Source organism: Odontesthes bonariensis, chromosome 13 (assembly GCF_027942865.1).
Source record: "Odontesthes bonariensis isolate fOdoBon6 chromosome 13, fOdoBon6.hap1, whole genome shotgun sequence".
In the NCBI taxonomy this organism is placed as follows: Eukaryota; Metazoa; Chordata; class Actinopteri; order Atheriniformes; family Atherinopsidae; genus Odontesthes; species Odontesthes bonariensis.
In genome coordinates, this window is record NC_134518.1 from 31,331,841 (window position 1) to 31,352,979 (window position 21,139).

General features: G+C 41.4%; 1 protein-coding gene across 1 annotated transcript in view; it reads left to right on the forward strand.

Annotated features, from left to right (window-relative positions):
- The first annotated feature begins 253 nt into the window (after positions 1-253).
- Positions 254-21,139, forward strand: part of afg2a (AAA ATPase AFG2A) — a 121,688-nt gene continuing 100,802 nt past the window's right edge. Inside the window, exons 1-11 of the mRNA XM_075481944.1 lie at positions 254-464; positions 1,652-1,776; positions 1,878-2,035; positions 2,814-2,872; positions 3,398-4,048; positions 4,186-4,315; positions 4,408-4,464; positions 4,632-4,755; positions 6,933-7,034; positions 7,184-7,337; positions 20,663-20,820. Coding sequence (XP_075338059.1) covers positions 305-464; positions 1,652-1,776; positions 1,878-2,035; positions 2,814-2,872; positions 3,398-4,048; positions 4,186-4,315; positions 4,408-4,464; positions 4,632-4,755; positions 6,933-7,034; positions 7,184-7,337; positions 20,663-20,820 — 1,878 coding nt within the window. The 5' untranslated portion in view covers positions 254-304. The remainder of the gene's footprint in view (positions 465-1,651; positions 1,777-1,877; positions 2,036-2,813; positions 2,873-3,397; positions 4,049-4,185; positions 4,316-4,407; positions 4,465-4,631; positions 4,756-6,932; positions 7,035-7,183; positions 7,338-20,662; positions 20,821-21,139) is intronic.

A 21,139-nucleotide genomic window follows, 5' to 3' on the forward strand; every position in this document is an offset into this window, starting at 1 on the left:
TTTCTCAATGGGATTCTGAAAGCCCTTTTTTTCAACATCGGCTGCGTTCTTGGTCGTCCTTAGCCTGTTCTGATTATTTCTTCAACGTAAAATCAATCCCTGTCAACCACGATTAGTAGCGTGTAATAAAATGTGTTAATATCTTTGGAATGTTTCACATATAAAAACTACAAATCCTCAGCCCTCGAATGCCGAGATTTACGGTAACGGGAGGCGGGACTAAACTTTAACCAGGAAGTTCACAACACCGCTCCATGTTTACACATGTTTGCACTTTCACGTGGATACTATTCTTCACTGCGAAATGTCTTCAAAGAAAAATAAAAGCAAATCGAAAAAAGCAAGTGAGGGAGACAGTTCCGGTTTAAATGATTCCTCAAACCTGCAGACGTCCGGCCCGGACGAAGGAAGCTGCAGAAGCTCCAATTCCGACTCATTCACTGTTATCGATTTCCTTGAAAAAGGTGAGATTTGGGGCACAAGCCTAAAACTTTTAACAGTTGTAGCTTCAATTAATGCGTTTAGCGAGTTAGATTATCTGCAGTGTGAAGGCGGGATGGTCCCCGTTTCATTCACTGATGCTGCTGGATTATGCTTCACCTGCACCGCAGATAGCATCTCAGCCTCTTTACTTAGGGAGAGTAGATTCAGATTAAATGACCACAAAGTTAGTGCCAAGCTTTTACACTGTCTGTTTGGATATATTTGGGTAAATTTCCTTCTCTTTGGGTTACTTTTGTTTTTAAAAAAGTATGCCAAGAGGACTGTAATATTAGTAGATAGATAGATAAATACTTTATTCATCCCAATTTGGGAAATTATTGTGTTGCAACAGCGTACAGTATAAAAGATGTAAACAATTAAAGGAAAAACCAGCAAATGGAATAGAATAAAAATAGAGAATAAACATCAGAGAAATAAACATTAGCTATATACAAATCTACAGTATGAAGAGTAGGGTAAATAATAATAATAGTAATAATAATAAACATCAGTAGACTAAAAACAGATTTGTACATTTAACAATAAAGGTAAAAATAAGTTTAACTGAGCAGACTAGATGGAGGTTTTTTGGTTTAAACACACTCTTGAAGCCTGAATTTTTTCACAGTTAAGTCTTAAAATGCAGTTTTTTGGTCTTGAAAGATAATTCAAGATGATGTCAAGATCAGATATCTTTTAATGGACACTTTGAAGAGAAGGAATATAAAAAAAATCATGGGATCCTGGTTTTTACATTATTATTATAGATGTAGAGCTGAAAGCCTGCACATATAAACCAGTCCATCCTCTAACTAGTTAGTCAGTGGTTTAACCTACTTAAACTCTTCCTTTTAAGCCAAGAGTTGCACCAACCACCAGTTAAAATGATTTATCCAGGCTGAATGGTAACTTTTTGAAATTTGTGGAAACACTTTGTCTCGAGTGTCTTTTGTTGTCATATTTGACTACTTTGCCTTCCATTTTTAATTGACTTGCTGTTATCAAATCAAGAGATGTTGAAGACATCTGAAAATCATCTCACAAAGCTCCAGCATTTAAATGTTTTCTTACTCATTCAACTCATTGAACTTTTTTTTTTTTTATACATTTGATACCCCCATTTGCAGCAAATATGAGTGTAACTACTGTCCTTATATTTGCCTCACAGCTGATGACAAAACACCCAGAAGCTGCAGATCAACGTTAGCCCAAATGGGCCTAAATTCCATGAAGTCAGCCGGTGTTTGCATTGGGAGGCCAGTCCTGCTGACGACTCCAAGTGGACAACAAGAGGTATTCTTCTCATCTCGTCTCTTTCACTTTTTGGCTGCCTGTTAACAATTTGCCGCTTCGACACCTTTTAAGAAGCACCTGCTGTTCCTTCTGGCTTGCAGGTGTGCTTGGGGTGGCCTGTTGCTTCCTTTCCAGGTGGAAAGGTTGGCCTTCAGAAATGTGCCCAGAACAACCTGAGAGTCAAATCAGGGGACGCAGTGACGATGCAACCGATAACGGGTCCTGTTCTTCAGGCTGAAGAGGTCATTCTCTCTAATAGGTGAAGTTATTTGGCTTTCATTGCCTAACAGATTGGTCTATGTACAATTCTGTTTAAAGCGAGTACACCCATTTTAATTTAAAGGTTTTATATATCAACACATCCTAAAAAAATCATTCGGTCATCACCGCGTCTTAAATTCAGGTCAACACAACCTTAGAGGAACGACAGATGAACAACACTTGACATATTGCACCATGTCATTATTTATTAAGCAAAAAACTAGTCCAGAAAATGGAAGCAGTGTGTGAATAACCAAGTACAACCTTCCTGATTCCATGAGAATAAACAGGGTCAGCGAGGTGTTGTGAGAAAGATTATTCACAAGTGAAAATGGTTCAAGCCAATCACAAATCTTCACCCCAAAGTCGAGCTTACTTTAACAAACAGTCCTGTAATGAATCCTGTAGTAATGCAGGTTATAAGCTTTAAGAGAGCTGCTTATTTAAATACTTTCTTTTGGAGGTTTCTAGTCCTATTGACTTAGCAGTGTCATCAAACAAAACTATTCCTGCAACAAAAAAAAACATGTATGAACATCCCTCGCTCAAAGATAAATCTCAGTACAAACCCTGTAAGTTTTTAATGTCATCAACTCAAAATATAAAGCAAACAATACTTTTATACTCTGAAAAAGCAAACTACCTCTGGAGATTTTAATTGTTTAGTTTAAGTAAATGCTGCCACCTGCTGGCTGTGTTGTGCAACTGCAGTTTAAGTTCCTTAAATTACACGTAGAAACAACTTTGTTTCTAAATTACACATAATTTTTATTCAGGTCAAAAGACGACACGCTCAACACAGACGAATTCAAGAACTTCTTCTCGAGGTCTCTGGGTAAGTTCACATTCTCTTCTCACAGTTTTGTAATCACATCACTAGCAAAGAAAAAAACATACCTCTTTAATATCAGGCCTCTTTTTTTTTTTTTTACCTTGTATGCATATTTATGTGCCTAAAGGACTGTTAAACAACTTCCCAAATAAACATAGTTGTTCTATATTATCATGTTAGGATTGCTTTTAATACCCAGTAGTATGATGACACCTTTATCTTTTTTTATCTTATTCGATTTTGTTGTATTTTATTGCTTTCACTGTTCTTTTATTGTTTTTACTTATACTTCTCTTTATTTATTACCTACTGTGAAGCACATTGGTACATCATAACAACTGTTTGTAAAGGGCTGTATAAATAAAATACATTTACATTTACATGTAAAGCTTATATTAATGCTTTGGTGTGTTATGTAAATGCTGTAAATTGATTTACTTGCATTTCTTATATCATTTAATTAAATTTTTTTGCAGATTGTCAGTTTTTCTCTGTGCTGGAATAACTACTGTGTCTTCTTTGTGCCAGCTGGAAACATTGTACTACCAGGAAACGTCCTGTCTCTGAGCTATTTCGGCCGGTCGTGCAGTCTCCGGGTGGAGACCGTGCAAGGGGAGGACGGAGTCACCCTGCACCGACAGGCTCCTCCATCGGGAGTGGACGCTGACACTGAGGAGTCCGCTTTGATGAACTCTGTTTTGGATTCCACAGCAGCTGACCTCTCCCTGCAGCTCAGCATTCTCACTGTGGACGATAACACTGACAAAGGCACACCTGGAGACCCCGGTCCTGCAGCCAGCACCCCACGCCGACCAGCCCCCCTCATTTCTCTCTCCTCACCTGCTGCTCCCTACACGCCTTCCTCCAACTCCCAGAATCCCTCCACCACTGGCTCTGCGGATACTGCTTCCAGTCTGGAGAACTCCCTCAGCTCAGAGCAGCCAGAGAGGGAGCCCACAGCACCCCCTGCTGGTTTTTCACATAGTGACACCTTCTATTGTCTCACATGCTCCACCAAAGTCAGTTTCAGAAGCAGAGCAGGGCACAAAGATCCAGATGCAGAAGCTCAGAAGTCAAAGGTCATGTACAGCATGATTGGTGGACTCAGCAGCCAGTTGGACGTCATCAGAGAGACCATCGAGCTTCCTCTGAAACACCCTGAGCTGTTTTCCAACTACGGTGGGTCAGGTCACATGTGTAAATATTGTAAAAAAACATAAAAACTGACGCATTTTACTGCCAAACGGTCCTCACAGACTTATTTTAATGTTCCTACAAGATATCAGATTGATAGACTCTTTAATGATCTTAAACAGGGATCGCACCTCCAAGAGGAGTCCTTCTGTACGGTCCTCCGGGCACAGGAAAGACTATGATTGGACGAGCCATAGCCAACGAGGTCGGGGCTCACATGGTGGTGATTAACGGCCCAGAGATCGTCAGCAAGTAGGTTTCGTTTTGTGTTGAGTTACTTGATGAAAGCATGACCTTGCTCACCATGGTGCACGTCAGAACCCGGTTGTGTTGCATCTTCACAGATTCTATGGTGAAACAGAAGCCAGGCTGAGGCAAATATTCACTGAGGCATCTCAAAGGTAAACACTGGCAAACCAGCCGGCTTTGCTCTTAAAATGAACAAATTTCTCATAAAACACGATTTGACAGATATTAATCTCACAAATATGTATTCAGATCCAGTCTTTTATGAGCTGGAAGCGCACATTAGCCTTTAACATTTGTCCTCTGGCGCGTGTTTTGACAGACAGCCCGCAATAATATTTATCGATGAGCTGGATGCTTTGTGCCCAAAGCGCGAGGGGGCTCAGAACGAGGTGGAAAAACGAGTTGTTGCTTCGCTTCTGACTCTGATGGATGGGATTGGATCCGTAAGTATCACAGTGTGCTGCTGTGCTGTATATTGTACCGGGCTCTGAGCAGCCAGGTGGCCCTTTTTCATTTCACCTTTTCATGGAAAGTGGAAGTGCAGTCAGACTTGCCGGTGCTCGATGTCCTCGGAGTACAAAGCAACAATCTGACCTCTCTTTTTCCGATTATACCATCTAACAAGGACGTTCTTTTTACTGACCTGCGACTGCTTGTTCATAATACACATGACTGAAGAGCATGGCTTCCTGCAGCGGAACACGACTCCATCAGGGTTCCTCATTAGAAATGCATATTGTCATGCGGAAACCATCTCTAAGTGCTGGATGCACTTCAGACGCTGAGGCTCGGATCTCCGGGGTGTCGTTTCTTTCCTGAGCTCTGATGAGAAAAAAAGATACACATGCCTAAAAGAAATTCTGGGAAAGAAATTACCAAAGGTCGCCATAAGCTGCCAATTGGTCATGACTTTATTTCAGTATAACTGCGCGTCCCCAGGCAGAGAAAGCCCCTCGTGTGGATTGGTGATATAACACAGATCCACCAGCTCGCTTCCTTTTTTTTTGTCTGTTTTCCAGACCAGAGGATCCTGGGTCACCACAACCGAATGGTTTGTGGAATGCGGAGAAGCACTTCCTGCTCTTCTGCATTTTTGCCTGCACTGTAATTTATTTGTGTTTGAATTCTCCCCGCAGTATTAAAATGTGGAAGGAGAAAAACCTCATCTTGCAGACAGACCACCCCAGGAAACGGAGGACTCGCCAAGTTTAGCGTCGGAACGGGGTCGAGAATTCTTAGGCACACGAAACCTCGATTAAACCAGTGAGCGCAGATCCACGAGATCTGTGCACGTGTCTGAAAAACTCAACTTCGACAGCTTTCCGTGAAAAATTATCGATTTAAAACATAGTATTATTGCTCAGTGTCACTAAAACATCGACTGGTTGCTTTATGTCTCGTATAAGAGATGCTGTGATTGCTCTGTCCAGCTGTGGGACCCTAACACGTCTGATGCCTCGAGAAGAAAACGGCTTTGTTTTAAGTCGTTGCATCACAAAGAAACTATGTAGTCGCTTTCATTAGATGAGATATAGCACTAAGCAAATGGTTAATCTATTATGTCTCATTCTACTGTCAATATTACGTCCACTTCTACATCTCTGTGCATTAAAGTGTGGCAGGATGGTGCAAAAGAAAGTGGACTGTAGATGTTTATCTTGTCACTTTGTGTGATATTTAAGGAAGTCTGTGAATATATAATTAGATAATGATTTCTGTCTCTGTTACAACGTCTATTTGTAAACACATGATTTCAGAAAACTTGGAATACAGGAAATAATTGCAGTGATGCATCAGCCGGGGAAGTCTCACGGTGATGCACGTAGCCTGTAAATGGTAGTAAAAAAAGCTCCTAAATTCATGGCCACTTCAGCAGCACTCACCAAGCTTTCTAGTTTTAATCCAATGTCCAAAGTGTCCACAGTCGATCTGTTTATGTATAGTTCACAGTTTAATTTATAGAACAATTTATAGAACTTTGCCTTTTGACAGTATTTCCACATTTATGAAGTGAGGTTGGCAATTTGCTGATTAAATGAATAAGTGTAGAAGTGGCTTTGAAATAACTCCTGAGATATTTAAGTGAAGTGAGTGTAAATATAGAAATGATTTTTATTGTAAAAGCTGAATTTTTTCATTCTAATGGAAATATTAAACACAGATAAACAAAATGAAGGAGATTAAAAGTTATAAAATGTATTATTAAACACAGTCAGGGCATTTATATATTCCTATTTACACCAACAATTTATTTCAGGATCAGTTTCATGACCTTATTTAGTTATTTCACAGGCAGATGTATTTATTTATGTGTTTATTAATGATTAGAGTGAGCCAGGCCCTATCCTAGGTTAACCTTTTCCTTCTGTAAATGTATGAAAATTAACCTGCTTAATGTCTCAGTTTCCTCTTTAAACACTTCAGATAATTTTCAATATAGAATGAATATTTAAAAAAAATCCCAATGTTATATCCATTAGTTTGATATAAATAATAAATTATTATTATAATAATAAAAATGTTTTTTCTCCCGGGGTTTCTGACCTCAAAGCAGTATGGTGACGCACATAATCTGCGTTACACCTGAATTACGTGATCTGCTTTCTCTTTGTACCTTCAGGAGGGTCATGCCGGTCAGTTGTTGGTCCTGGGGGCCACAAACAGGCCCCAAGCCCTCGATCCTGCCCTGCGCAGGCCAGGACGCTTTGACAAGGAGCTGGAGGTGTGTACTCCCAGGCACTGTTTTTAAGGAAACCATAACTTCCATTTGTATGACGGCCGTGATCAAACTAGTGAAAATATTCCCACTTGTTCCCTTTTTCTTTTCTGTTCTTTTGTCTGTATTGTGCGCCGTTTGTCTCACTTGGGCAGGTGGGAGTCCCCGGTAGCGCGGAACGGGCAGATATTTTGCAGAAGCTGTTGAGTCGGGTACCGTGCAGCGCCACCACAGAGGAGCTGACGCAGCTGGCAGACGCCGCTCACGGATACGTGGGAGCAGATCTCGCAGCTGTTTGCAAAGAAGCAGGCAAGTTAATGTTGCCACGAATAAGAGAAAAGCTATGGAATATATAAAACGGGCCGCTGGCATCCCAAACGGGTTTGGATTATGAGGGTGGGGACCTTGTGCTTTCGAGGGTCAGGATTTAATGTGTCCTGTACAAAGAAGCTTCCCCCCCTTCAAGACAAAATCTTACAACAGAGATTTTTGGATACTTTTAAAAGGAATGATGGCAAATTTATATAAGAGTTTCTTTAAATGGGATCATTCACGTTTGCCATAATTGTTAGGAAAATGCCATTAGAACCAGTAACATACGCTACTACCAAGAGCAGTTGTTTGATATTGATTGAATTCCTCTTTGCGCTTCCTGAAATGAATCAAATCAAATCAAATTTATTTGTATAGAACATTTCATGTACAAAACAATTCAAAGTGCTTTTTTAATTGGTGTAATATGGGAAACCAAAACTCACTAACCCATCTTTCAGCAGTTTGGTATGTCCTGAAGGTTCAGGCATCCAAGCCACGAATCAATACGGATGACAGGATGTTATTAAGTATTCTCTACATTTTAGACCTCCTATTGTTTTGCCTTTTTGTTCTGCCTGAACAACTTCGCCCAAACCGACATTCCTTGGGAATTATTTATTTTATATTACATTTTCAGCACGTTTTTGAGATGTTTTCTCGGCACGTCTGACATGTCCGTCGACCATTTGAACACAGGGGTCAGCCTGCCTTTGATTTCATTTATTTATTTATTTTTTCCATGAAGGAAGTTGGAACTTTCTGTGGTATTCGGATCCCAGTAAGAGAAACCGCTGAAACCCCCACTCGTTGTGAAATTCATATGCCCCCCCCTCGGCCCTTATGCCGCAAACCATCCCACCTCACACCCCGAGGACAAGCACAGAGGCTCGCACATGTGTGCACGCGCTCTGCGTGTGCTTGATCGTGGGGGTGCGCGTGATTGTGCGAGCACATGCTTATTTGTTTTTCTGTGGATGTGTTTCTGTGTGCGACCCCATGTGCCTCCTGGGTGGTCCAACTGCCTGGAGTACGTGGCATATTGCCTTTCCAGCTGAGGAGGGAGCTGGGGCTGCTGTGCGGAAGCACTCCGGCAAAGAGCGTGATTTACTGTCCACAAAGGAGCAGACGTGACTGGCAGTGTTTTCTGAGAAACCTCCTCACGCCCCTGAGGGAGACAACAACCTCCCCAACCCTGTTTGACTGCTTGTTTCCTCAAAAGTCTCCAAACCAGAATCACTTAGAGAAACACGAGGCTTGAATGTATTCCACAGGAGAGCTGACTCAGAGAGCTCCGAAGGATTTGTTCGGACTTTATTGCTTTCTGTTTGGCTGCTCGAGATTGAATGCAAATGAAGGGAAATTTAATGCAAATTCAGTTACAACTGCTTGGTTTTTATACGACAGACTGCTGGCATGCATCGTTTGCACACATATTCTGACCCTATCGTATTTCTTTGCATATTTTCCAGCTGCAAATCACATAAATTTGAGTGCTTTAACTGACACAGAAAATTATATTAACTGTAAGACCTAGCAAAACGCTGCTGAAACAACTGGACAATCAGCAGCGATGAAGGGTGCGAATTAATTGTTAAAGACGTGAAAAATACGTTAGGAACCCATTTTTCCACAGTCCACAGGTCTTTAGCACTTTACACATCGCCTGGGTCCGCCCTGTTTTGGAGGCCTCTGCACAGCCCTAGAACCAGCACACTGGACATTTAAGATTTGTTCTCCAAATAGTCGGCATATTTGCTGAAATGGATCCGTGAACCTTTGTAAATTCTTTGTTTTAGTCTAAAAATAGTGCGTAAATCTGTGTCAGTGTGCCGAACGGTGGAGTTCGACGCAGCATCCATTTCAAACGATGTCCACTAATTATCTGCAACACGTTTTATCTTCATCTGTTGGCTAAATTACTTGTGTCGAGAACAACAAGCTGCTCGGGCTTCGCTTCAAAGACCTTTGTTCTTGATCAGTGATTTCCATCTAGGAAAAGCTACGCAGATGTTGTTTTTGCCTTTGTCAGCACCGTATTCACTTCACTTCTTTACGATTTTTCTTCTTTGATGAGGTTAATTCTCAAGATGTTGCCTGTTCTTGCAATAAGTGATACATATGATCTTCATTTCCTCAAATTCCTTCAGTTTCTTCTATATCACCCGCTAAACAGTGCACTCCTTATTCTGCCTTATGTGGTGGTTTATTGCTGCTGTTCCGTGTAGAAGCTGCACTAATAGATAAGTTGTTCATTTTAAGATAATTAGAACATTTCACAAAGCAATTAGATACAAATGGAAACATAGTTTTTAAAGCTATAATGTTGTTTCTCCCTTATAGATCTTTATAATTTTATGGCGTGTAACTTTAAAGTTTAATTGAAGATCCCGGCCCTCCAAACATTGCCTGGATACACATAAATAGAAACATACAATCGAACAAAACACACACACACACACATATGTTAACTGTTTTTTCCTTTTTGCTTTCACTAAAAAGAACAAAAGCCAAAGAGGCAGAAAAACACATCGAGTCGGAGCTGCAGTTGTTTCCTTCTGCTGCTCAGGTAACAATGAGCTGCAGGGGAAGCGCACGCTCCGTCGCACCGCTTCCTGAAAAATAGAAACGAGGGGACATATCACGGTGACTGCAGCGTACTCGGGTCACGCAAAAGATCCCCACATTGCACAGCTGCAGAAAAGCATGCCCGCATACACACTTGTGGCTTCTAAATTTGATGCATGCAAGAAGCACGTTCGGGCTTGGCTTTCACATCCTGCCTTTAACACAATACCAGCCTACTTATAGATCAGAGAAAAAGACTGTTGAGCTCAGTTGTTCGTATCTGAGGAACGTCCTAGGGAAGGATGACAAGGCCAGCGAATTGTGTGCGTGTGTTTGTTCTTTGTGTGCGTGTTTGTGTGCGCATAAGAATGGATGGAAATGTTGATGTCATTAGGGAAGTTTTTGTTTGTCCAGTCTGAGCTGCACTGAGCCCTCGGAACAACTTCTTGACGACAGATGTGTTGTATAATCAGCACTTAATTGTAGTTGATCACGGATCACCCAGTTTAAAAACGTATTGTAATGCAAGAGCACACTCATACCAGATATGTTAGTCTGCTTCGTGGAGGCCACATCAAATCCATTTTAAGCCCCAAATAATTAAGAAAATCCGTGCTGTACATCGTGCGCACTGACCCGAGGGAATCCAGCTTGAACACGCTGATCCTTGAATGTAAGAAGGCTTTTTAAACCTGGAGGGAAAAGAAAACACAAATGCATCTGAGAATTAAGAAGGCTCCAGTATGTTTATCTTACTGCTGTTAATAGACATACACTGATTTAGCTCTTGGCAAAAGCTAAGTGCCGTATTTAAAGTCCTCATTTCTGATGAAGAACTAAGCTCAAATGTTTATGATGGCGGGGGGGGGCTGCTACTGAGAAAATGACACCACAACACCACAGGAATAGCAGTAGAATAAGTTATATAGGAACTATGTTGTGCAAACACAAGCATAACTGCTGTTTGTTTGTTTTTTTAAATCTCCAATAATTGTAGCATCCTGGGTTTAATGACTCGTATAGATGTCTGTAGAGACGGACCAGCTGCTACCCTCCAACTCTTCCATTTCCAAAACCTGCCAATAACTGAAATAACACCCCAAAGCTCCCAGTCCGGCAGACATTCTGATGTCAGCTTTGACATGTACCATCATTTGTGAGGTTGAGAAGGTGACCACATGCTAAGCTAAGCATAACTCCCTACAAAACCTCAGTGTCGTGTGTACATTGTGATAGCGCCTGCACAGAATATGTTCCATCAGATTCCGTTTTAGATAAAAATAATGATTAAAAACTAAAAAAAACTTTTCTTTTATAATCATGATCCCTATTTGATGATTTATAAAAGAAAAAATTGGAAAGTTTAATTAGAAAAGTCCAGCACAAATGTTTGTCTTACAGTGTTTGTCATTAGTTTTACGAGCGCTGTTTATGGCTTGGAAACTGCAAGCTCTATTTTACAATTGAGCATGAAGTTCAAGTTGTTTTTTGTTGGTTTGATAAAGATTAATGGAGGTGCTGTTGCTGTAAAAAATAGGGTTTGCTGTGGAACAAGCAGAGAAAGTTGATTAAAAGCTGAATTACCGTGCAAGAATCTCACAACCCTCCACTTTTAATAAAGTACATAATTACACCGAAGCATTGTTTGACTCCTCACAGCTGCGGCACAAAGTCTTCTTTCCTTCCCTTTAGCCCTAAATGAGGACCTCTAGTGGTCAAACAACATATTGCAGTGGAGATTAACAGCCGAGCTCTACTGCTTGCAGTGAATGTGATGCCATCCGTAATGTCAGAGTAAGACTGGTTAAACTGATGCCGTCTTAATGGTCTGTTTGGTTATTTGTCAGATTTACATGTAAGGATATTTCCCCACATATTTTTATTTTTACTTCCACTCTGTGGTTGTAGGAGTTTAGTGGTCAACGAGTCGCTGTGCTTTAACCACTTCTCCCTGTTTTCACTGGAGGATGCTTTCTCTCAGTCAAACACGCTTCTGCTGCGAGTTGTTTTCCTCCGAGTTACCGTGCCTGAAGAAGGACACGGCTTTCATCCTCGTTTCATGCCAGTTGACAGATTTATGTACACATTAAGATGATCTTCTGGACTGTGTTAGTCACAGCAGAAAAATGTACAGCCTGGATGCCAGTAACTCCTATTTATAAACATTTTTTTCTGACAGCCTTTCTGTTGTATCCGATGTAGCACCTCATCATGTCATTCTGACTTGGCTTTATGTCAGCGTTGTATTACTATGCTCACTGTTATAGGACGGGTTGACAGAGATGCAGTCATTATAGAAATCCCTCATTTTATTGCCTGTTAGCTGCAAAGATTCAGCTCTGTGGCTCCATGTTTGGGCCGAGTGTAATTGCAATGCTATTTAAAGAGGAGTAAGTTTGATGTCATGTAAAATATATACAATACCCCTTTTATGCACATGATATTCATGTAATAGTGTACAGTTAGTTCTATAAATGTTTGGACAATTTTTAGCTTTTGGATTGTGCACGATTCATATGGCTCAATGATAGAAAGGCTAGATTAGACTTTGCCAAAGAGAAACCTAATGGAAAGCAGACCAATTGTGGAGCAGCATTGTTTAGACCCGGTGAAACTGAGATCAACCTGTACCAGAATGACGGGAAGAACAAAGGTTTTGAAGAACTTGGATCATCTGTAAAACATGAAGGCAGTGGGGTGGTATGGGCATGCCTGGCTATCAAAGGCAGGGGGTCGTTATTTCTTCTGATAATAGCACAGAAGCATCCTCATGAACTCTGAGGTGTGTAGAGATGCGCGCTCTGCTCAGATTCACCCACATGCCGCAAAGTTGAGAGACGATGCTTCGCAGTTCAGATGGACAACGACCCAAAGCACACTGCAAACAAAACCCTGCAGATCTTTAAGGTAAAGACACACTCACCAGCGGAGCTCCAGGCTAAACTAACACGAGAACGACCCCGAATCGTTGAGAACTGAAGCCGGCTGCAGTAAAGGCCCGGAGACGAGCCGGCCAGCAGAGGAGGAGCTGTAATTCCTAAACATTTCCTCCCCTTTGAATGGCATTATTATCAGAGTGAAGCTGAGAGTCTGCACTGTAAACCTGTATCCATTATGTAACCACGACTTAAATGTGTGTAAACGGCTTTAAAACCGGGGCAAAAAAAGAGGGGGTTCAAGAAACAAGTCAATGGAGAATAAAAATGCTAAAGGCCCAACATTTTGATTGGTTGCTTTAAAACTGCACACAAAGCTTGCATTATTCATTCAAATATAATATATATTTATATTATATTAAAATATCCCTTTTTGTTACAGTAAATTAGAAGAAATCAGAAGTCTTCCCGAAGCACAAGAGAACTCTGATTAGATAAAAGAGCTCTAAAAGAGAACAATGAAAATCGTTGATTAATTTGGACTTAAAAGGGGAGGAAACTGAGGAGAAACTATGTTGATACTACACCGACGATTGTTTGTGGTGTCACCGTAATTTACTGCGCTGATGTGCAGGTCTGCAGTTATTTCAGCTCATATCCATGCTGAGACCAGCCCCCCTGATAGATGGTCAACACTGCTGTTAAGGGTCACGAGCCGTAAAGTTTAACCCCCACCATTTGGAGCACACACATTCTGATCAAGGAACATCTTAGAAAGACAAAGCTGCAGCTTGTAGAACTGTGGAATTTATTTGTTAAGATGTTTATGGTATAGGCAGGAGTACAGAGGGAAGAAATGACGAATAAAAGTGCCGTGGATTTAGAAAGGACAGCCAAGCTCAGGTGTTGTATTTATATTTAGTTTTTACTAGATATATGACAAAGACTTCCTTTTTATATGCTTGTGCTGGATTTCTGGCATGGATTTCTGCTGATCTTATTTCCCTGAATTTTAAATTGACCCGTTTGAAACGACACAAAGCAGCATTCGGTGACGAAGCCCTTGAGGTGTCCTTTGTGGTGTTGGAGGCTGCCGTGTGGTCTCGTGGAGCCTCGCAGACTCCGGGCGTCTCTTTGTCGTCCTGCTGGCGTTCAGCCGATCCCGGTGCGAGCGGATGACTCATTTCCACAGTCTAAACAGTGCAAATTGTGTGTGTGAGTGTGCACTTTTGTTGGGGTGTGCGCGCTCTTGTTTGGTTTGTGCCACATCCGGACGCAGTGTTTACAAGCCTCTCTAAACAGGGGAAGCCCAGTGGAACAAAAAGGGCCAGTAAAATTGATTATGTGGAGTATCAAACACAAAACTTTGCGCTGTCAGCTGAAGGCTTGTTGGTTAGCCGGTTATTTGACCACAAACATTAGGCTCAATATTTAGCATCCACCTCAGCTTAGATGGCTGAAATGAAATAATCGGCAGAGTGATTTGGCTGAAAAGCTCAGTGAAAATCCCCTTAACCTAAATATTTAGGACTTGGGGGTTTTTAACCAAAACTATTGATCTTCTTGGCTGGCAGGCACAGGAAATGACTACTAGAGATTACTCCACTGTGTAGAAACCAGGAGGAAAAAAAACGGCGGCAAAAATGAGCGGAGTTTTGTGTGTTTGACATAAATTCTGCAGCAGAAGACTAAATGGGCCAAACAGTGCTAAATGCTCGCTGATGTTTACAGCAGCAGCCTTGCCTTATAAAGTGCTTTTTCCAACTCGTTTGTCCTTTTAAAGACACTGCAGGAATTTCAGGACAGGCCACATAAATATCAGTCGGATCAGCATGTGAAGTTTATTTGAGGCCTCTGTTTATAATATCCGGAAATGTGCTGCTTGTACTCCTTAACCCCTGCACTTACCTTTACCCAGTGACAGCTGGTGTGTGTGTGTGTGTGTGTGTGTGTGTGTGTGTGTGTGTGTGAGAAAGAGAGAGAGAGTTTTGTAGCTTGTGCAGTATGTGTGTCCACATGTGTGTTAACGCCTGCACACGTTTTCCTCATGTTTACAGTGTGCGAGCACGTGTATTTGTCCTCTCTGCATCTTTGTGTGTGCGCACTTTGAACGAGCACACGTTATTGCTGTGTTTCGGCTCCGGGGAACAGATGTTGGGTGTTTTAAATACAGGTGCAAAGACTGTTCCGGAAGCCTCAGTGAGTAATGAAAATGTTCCTGTGGTTTTGTAATAGTGTAATGCCCAAAGCATGTCACAAGTCACTGAGGGGCAGCAGCACTGGGGAGCTGCGGCTCTGACTCAGGAGTGTTCGAGGTTAGTCCCGATTGTTGCGTGTTGAAATGTGCAGAGAGGCGTCTTTTGGAATAACCTCTGAAGGAGATGATCTCTTGTCTGTGAAAATGTGAGGTTCCCCTCTTATTAATGCACCAGAACTATTAACGTGTTCACACCTGACCTATTTTTTCTTCTTACCTGGAAATTGAGGGCAGGGCTCAGACATTGCCCAACAGAAGGAGCTGCTCTTAGGCAAATGGTGTTTAAACTAAAATAGATAGATAGATAGATAGATAGATAGATAGATAGATAGATAGATGGACACAACAGTTTCTTTTGATGATTTAATTTCTGTCAACTTCTAAAGAAAAAACTTAATTTCTGTATTTTCAGCTAATTTTCCAGATTTTTATTCTTTTTTTTTTTTCCGTTATTTTGCATTTCATACCCACAGTTACAGTTAAATTAAGTTGCTTCTAGTTGGTCTTTTGTCTGTATTTTTCAAAAATGAATGAATTCAACAAAGTTTTTGTGAACTGAAAGTCTGTATTTAGAAAAAAATGTGTTTGATTTAAGACTTTTAATAAAACCTACAAACGATGAACAAATCAAATGAGGGTTTAGGCTGCCCCAACACGGAAACAACCAACACGGTTTGGTTCCTAACTGAGACTGTCCTCCTCCCCAAAGCGTGCCCGTTTGTTCACATAGTATAAGGTTTACTTAAGGTTTGGCTTCTTAAACTGCAGACTTGAAAATGGCGTTTGTTCTGAGGCTCATATGAGTTGCAGAGGTGATGCTCTACAGGACCCCGTTATAAGCAGTGTTGATGCACATGAACACATTTGAGCATTTTAGTTGGAGAAGTGAGTGAAACTAAAAGTTTTCCAGAACAGTACATGAATGGAAACAAGGATGTGGCCGCTCTCCCAAGGTGGTGTGAAACCTGAGCCTAATGACGCCGAGTCCTGTGTCATATTTGGATTTAGGGAGTTAGGATCTTTTTTGGATCTTTGCATGTTCCAAGCATTTCTGCTGGGGGACGGCTGCTGCCGATGGGGGGGGGGGGAGTATACTGTTTACATGGTGACTGTGGTCTGGTCTGCAACAATGTTTTGGCAGGTGGTACGTATGAAATAACAACCACATGAATGCCAGGACTCAAGGTTTTCCAACAAAATATTACATTTTAACATGATAATCATTGTTTTGCAGTTCAGCACTCAGTGGTTTTAATCTTGTGGCTGATGTGTGTAAATAAGACGCATACTTTGTTTTGCATTACAACAAAAGAATTATGCCGCCACAACAAAGTTATAATGGCAGTAACAAACATATGGCCTTTTCTTAGCTCCGTCAACCGTTTTGATGTTTTGCCCGTCGGCAGAGCAGATCAGCTCAGCTCATCCTTCACCTGCAGCTGTCTTGTCTTCAGATCCTTGGCTGGACTGGTCACAGGCTTCTATCGCTTTCCTGTCAAACTCCTCTTGTTTCCCTTAAAAGCAGATGAAAAGGTAGGATGGTACGCCAGGGATAATGACCCGTGAACTGGTTGAAATGAGCAAGACGGACGTAACCAGCACTTTTACCCCTCTCACAGAACTGCTCTCAGTCCAAAGATTGTAGATTTTATTAGATTTTATTAGATTTTATTAATTTGACAATTTAATTACAAGTTTATTTGACTAACAGAATTATTGTAATTCTAAAAAATGCATCTAGGAATTCAATAAATATATACAGTGTAGCCAACATTTTCACAAAAAAAGTAAATCATAGCTTTTGTTTTTAAAGTAAAAAGCTCTTTCTGGAGAAACACTGTTCGTGCTTCTGACTAACTTTCAAACTAAAGAGTTTCTTAGCCAAATAACACTGCTCAACATGACTTGAATTAGGTGCACTTAGTAGCCTGCAACATAAGCCAGCAGCCGTTAGCAGCATTATTAAGTCGATGCAACTCATTAAAAGGATATTTGAAACTTTAAACTACTCAGTTCAGGTCTGTTTTTATCTTTGTTTTCTCTGAATCTGTATGATGTAAAGCTTGGTTTCTCCTGGTCATGGGCGCCCCTTTGAAGTGGCTCCAATGTTTTTCAGGTTTCTGGTGTGCAGAAGCATAATCTGTTATGGTCCATAAACACAAAGATCCTTTTCAACGTTTTCTCAATCACAGCGTTCGGTCATTAGGAATGAGAGAACGGAGGCTTCGCAGTGATGTCGTTTTTGGGCCAATATACCACAATCACTGTGGGAAAAGAGGCTAATCACTCCCACTGCTACAGCTGGGTTGGTTATTAGTTTGTGTGTACATGGCAACTCACTATTTAAGGTGGGGCTTTGGAGGCAAAGCTGAAGCACAGCAGAGAGGGAGGGCCCCTGCAAGTAGTTCATGGCTCTGCTTTAATGTTAGCTCTGTCAAAGCCGGTAAGCATGCATGCTTTGTTTGGAACATTCCTGCGGTCTTATCCAATCTTGACTTATAAATTCAGATTTTTTTATTTATTTTTTTCTAAGTTGTTTGATTCCTCTGAAGAGGGGGCCAGTTTGTTATGAGCATAAGCAGAGGTGACCCCTGCAGGGGAGATTTTTGGGTAAGGTCTGTTTTGGATGCATATAATTAAGACCATGCCTGTTGCAGAAAAAAACACAATCATTCTCTGCGTTCCCCCGGCCAACCCAACATGGTGAAATGAGCTTTTTCCCCTCTCGCCCATACCTTGTTTGGACCCTTGTGTGATGCTTTGCAAATGGGCATTTTTGCTCATTTAGGAGACCCTTTCACTCAGTTCCCGGATGAATTTGAAGCATTCTGGAAAGGAGGAGTGCAAATAAAAAAAAGAGAAAGAAAGAGGAAAATGAGTCCACATAAGGTTCAGATTAAACTGTGTTGTGTTGCTTTTCTTTTTTCTTTCCTTTTCGCTTCCCATCGGATGTTTTCATAACTAAACCAAATGTGTGTTTGGAGTCAGCCAAGAGCAGTTCGGAGAGAGTGAATCCCTAAAGCAAAACGTTGAAGTCACATCACTGAATCAAGTTTCTGTGGCCCTCCGGGCATCCAGGATGGACTTGGAGCTCTGCGGCTTATGAACCCTTCTCTTCCTCCAGTCAGGTCATTTCTATGCGAGACTTTTCATTACTGCTGGCAGTCTGCTCAGATTCTCTCCAGACAATTTTAGAGGATTCTTGGTAAAACATTCATTAAACATTTGTCAGCAGGGTTTTTTTTTTTATTCCGTGTGGCTTGTATGGGGTCATAATATTGACTGGAAGCTTTAGACTAGCTGTCAATTTTGGCTTATTGTGGAAAATTGGTAATTGATGATTGAAATGCAGAAATTAAACATTTGCAGACGTGTAGAGTCTACAAGACTCCAAATTTGTTATGGAAAACAGTCACAGAGGTTATGACTGTAATAAAGCATGATGTCTCAACGTTGCAGAGGGCCTGTCGAGTGTCAAACCTTTTTCCTTTTTTTCACAGATTTGCTTTTGTTGTAAGCAAGTAATTAAAAAAACATTTTGAATTTCCCATTTTATTTTAAAGCTAAGCAATAAGATAATTAACTGATGTTTTCGACGATTATGTTTAGAGTTTTAAAGTTGTGTCAGAGTTGGAAAAAGCTATGTCCTTAAGGGTTGTCTTCAGCTGCAGAGTGTCTTTTAACAAGATCTAAACACAACAGCTTGTTTTTCCCTCTTCCATCATCCTCTCAGCATTTAAGGAGACCGAGGCCCTCCACCTTCCCCGGGCAGGCAGCTGATGGTTTGGCGTTAATGCATATGGTGTTGTGGCTGGTGCTTCTCATCTACCTCCTCACCCCAGCTTCCTTCCACATCCTATCCTGCCTTGCCTCGTCCGCTCTACTCAGACCAGATGTTTTTGTGCAGTCTGCGCACCGCCGCTCTGAAGCATTAACGCAGCTGAAGAGCTAAAGCGCCAGCCAGATGGAATGATGGGATGTTTAGACCTCTGGGGATTTAAAGCGAGAACGAGGGTGGGCGCGTTGGGTTGGAGGGCAAAAGATGAGAGAAAGACATCATACACAAGAGAGCCGAGACTGGGGAACACATTGACCTCAGCTTGGCGGGCCCACAGAAGACAAACCTGCTTGCATTAATTGTGTTCCTCCTTCTTCTTTTCCTCCCTGCCTGTCTGTCCGTCTGTCTGTCTGTCTCTCTGCCCCTTGCCTAGTCAGACAGGCCATGGAAAATATAAACAGGATGCAGTCTTGTCTGATCGTAAATCCCCTCTCGTCTGCTCTCTGGCCCCCAGCCCTGGACCACGTCCGTTCCTCTGCAGCCCTCACCACTCCATCTCCCACCCAGACCCCCACCCAGCCCTTTAGCTGAGAGGAGGAAGCCAAGAGTTTATGTGTGTGTGGATTTGTGTGATGTGTGCAAATGCGCATTGAGAATGGTTGTGTTCCCTAATATCATGTTACCCAACTCTTGGTTTTGGAAACATGGTCGTGGGCTGGTTTTGTAACTTCTAATCATTGCCCATAGTCAGCGTGTAATTGAGTGATAGAAGACCCGTCCTTCCAATCTGTGCAGCTGGATGCAAACTTAGACACACATGGCATTTTCTGTCGTTTGGAATTATTGCCTCTCTTATGCATTTCACTCTAGTTTTTAGTACCTTTTTGTAGACCTTTTTGTCATTAAAGTTAATGGAAAATAATAAGCTCTGTAAGAGCAGCTACATTCCCTGTACACGTATCTGAAACATACAGCTACATGTAGTTCAAGCTTTTGCTTTAATTTTTGGAAGCTTTTTTTGGGAAGGCCTCAAACTCTGCCTCAGCAAATTTGAAGAACTGAAAGGAACATCCTTGGTTTTGAATGTGTTTCAGAGTTAGATCCGTAATCAATCTTCATTTCCTTCTGCGACATGAATAACAACGGCGACCGTCGAGACTGAACGCCTCCTCACTGAAAACTTTTTTTAAACACGACTCATATTTAAAGGTAGCAGACGTGTTGAATAACCTTTTAAGTTGTAAAATAAAATCTTTTCCTTCAGACATATGTCTTTGTCAGCCAGCCTCGGCCAGATTTATCTGCACTCGCCCTTTTTGCAAGAAGAAACAAATGCTCCTTCTTGATAGTGACACATAAGTGTTTGTTTTGCCATCCCCAATAATACGGGCCCAATTATCTTCACTGCCAAAAATGGAATCATTGTTCATTTTGAGATTTGCATTTGCAGGGTGTGTGTCAACACAGCGTGCACAAGCCTGAATGTTTTGAGTGAAAAGTTTTTCACACTGGGTGTGTAAGAAAACCGTTGAGTGAAAACCAGGCTGGCATTGCTTCTTTGGGCGTCCGTTCCAGAGCCTTTATTATTCCTCAAAGCATCCTTTTATATTCAGAATTATTCCCATTTTCTTAAATGTAAGTCTGAACGTCCTCAGGCAAAACTTGGTGAAAGAAATGGCTCCCTTCCACCTCTAAGTCGCAGCATTATCACTGTTATTCAAAGATCAGCAAAACCTTCAGTCAAGTCAGTTTGTTTGTTCAGCGTGTCTGTTTAAAGGTTCAAATGCACTTTTTCTTCATGTGATCCAGTGTGGAATTTAACAGTCATAAACTCTCCTTGCAGGTCTGCATGCACTGAGGCGGGCACTGGGAGGTTCCCATCAAGCAGCATCGGACCAGCAGCTGATGGGAACGGTAACTGTCAGTCTGCAGGACCTCCGGTGGGCCATGTCGGCCGTGAAGCCAAGCGCCATGAGGGAGGTTGCTATTGATGTGCCCAAGGTACAGTGGTCACGCCAGTCTTTTCATCCCTTCATATACAACACAAAATGCCACCTTCTTAACTTCATTTTCAAACTCAATTAGCATTACAAGGAATGTTGCATCCCTCACAGTAATATTAGTCCTAATTTTGGTACTTTCTGTTTGCATCAGTGAGGATTAGGGCTGGGCGAGTTAACTCATTATTATCACGTTAACTCGTTCACTATTTAATGCCGATAAATATTTTATCCTGCATTAACGCAGGTTTTCTTTTTCTTCTCTTTTTTTTTTTATTTAAAAAAAAAATAATAAAAAATTAAAAAAAAATAAAAAATTG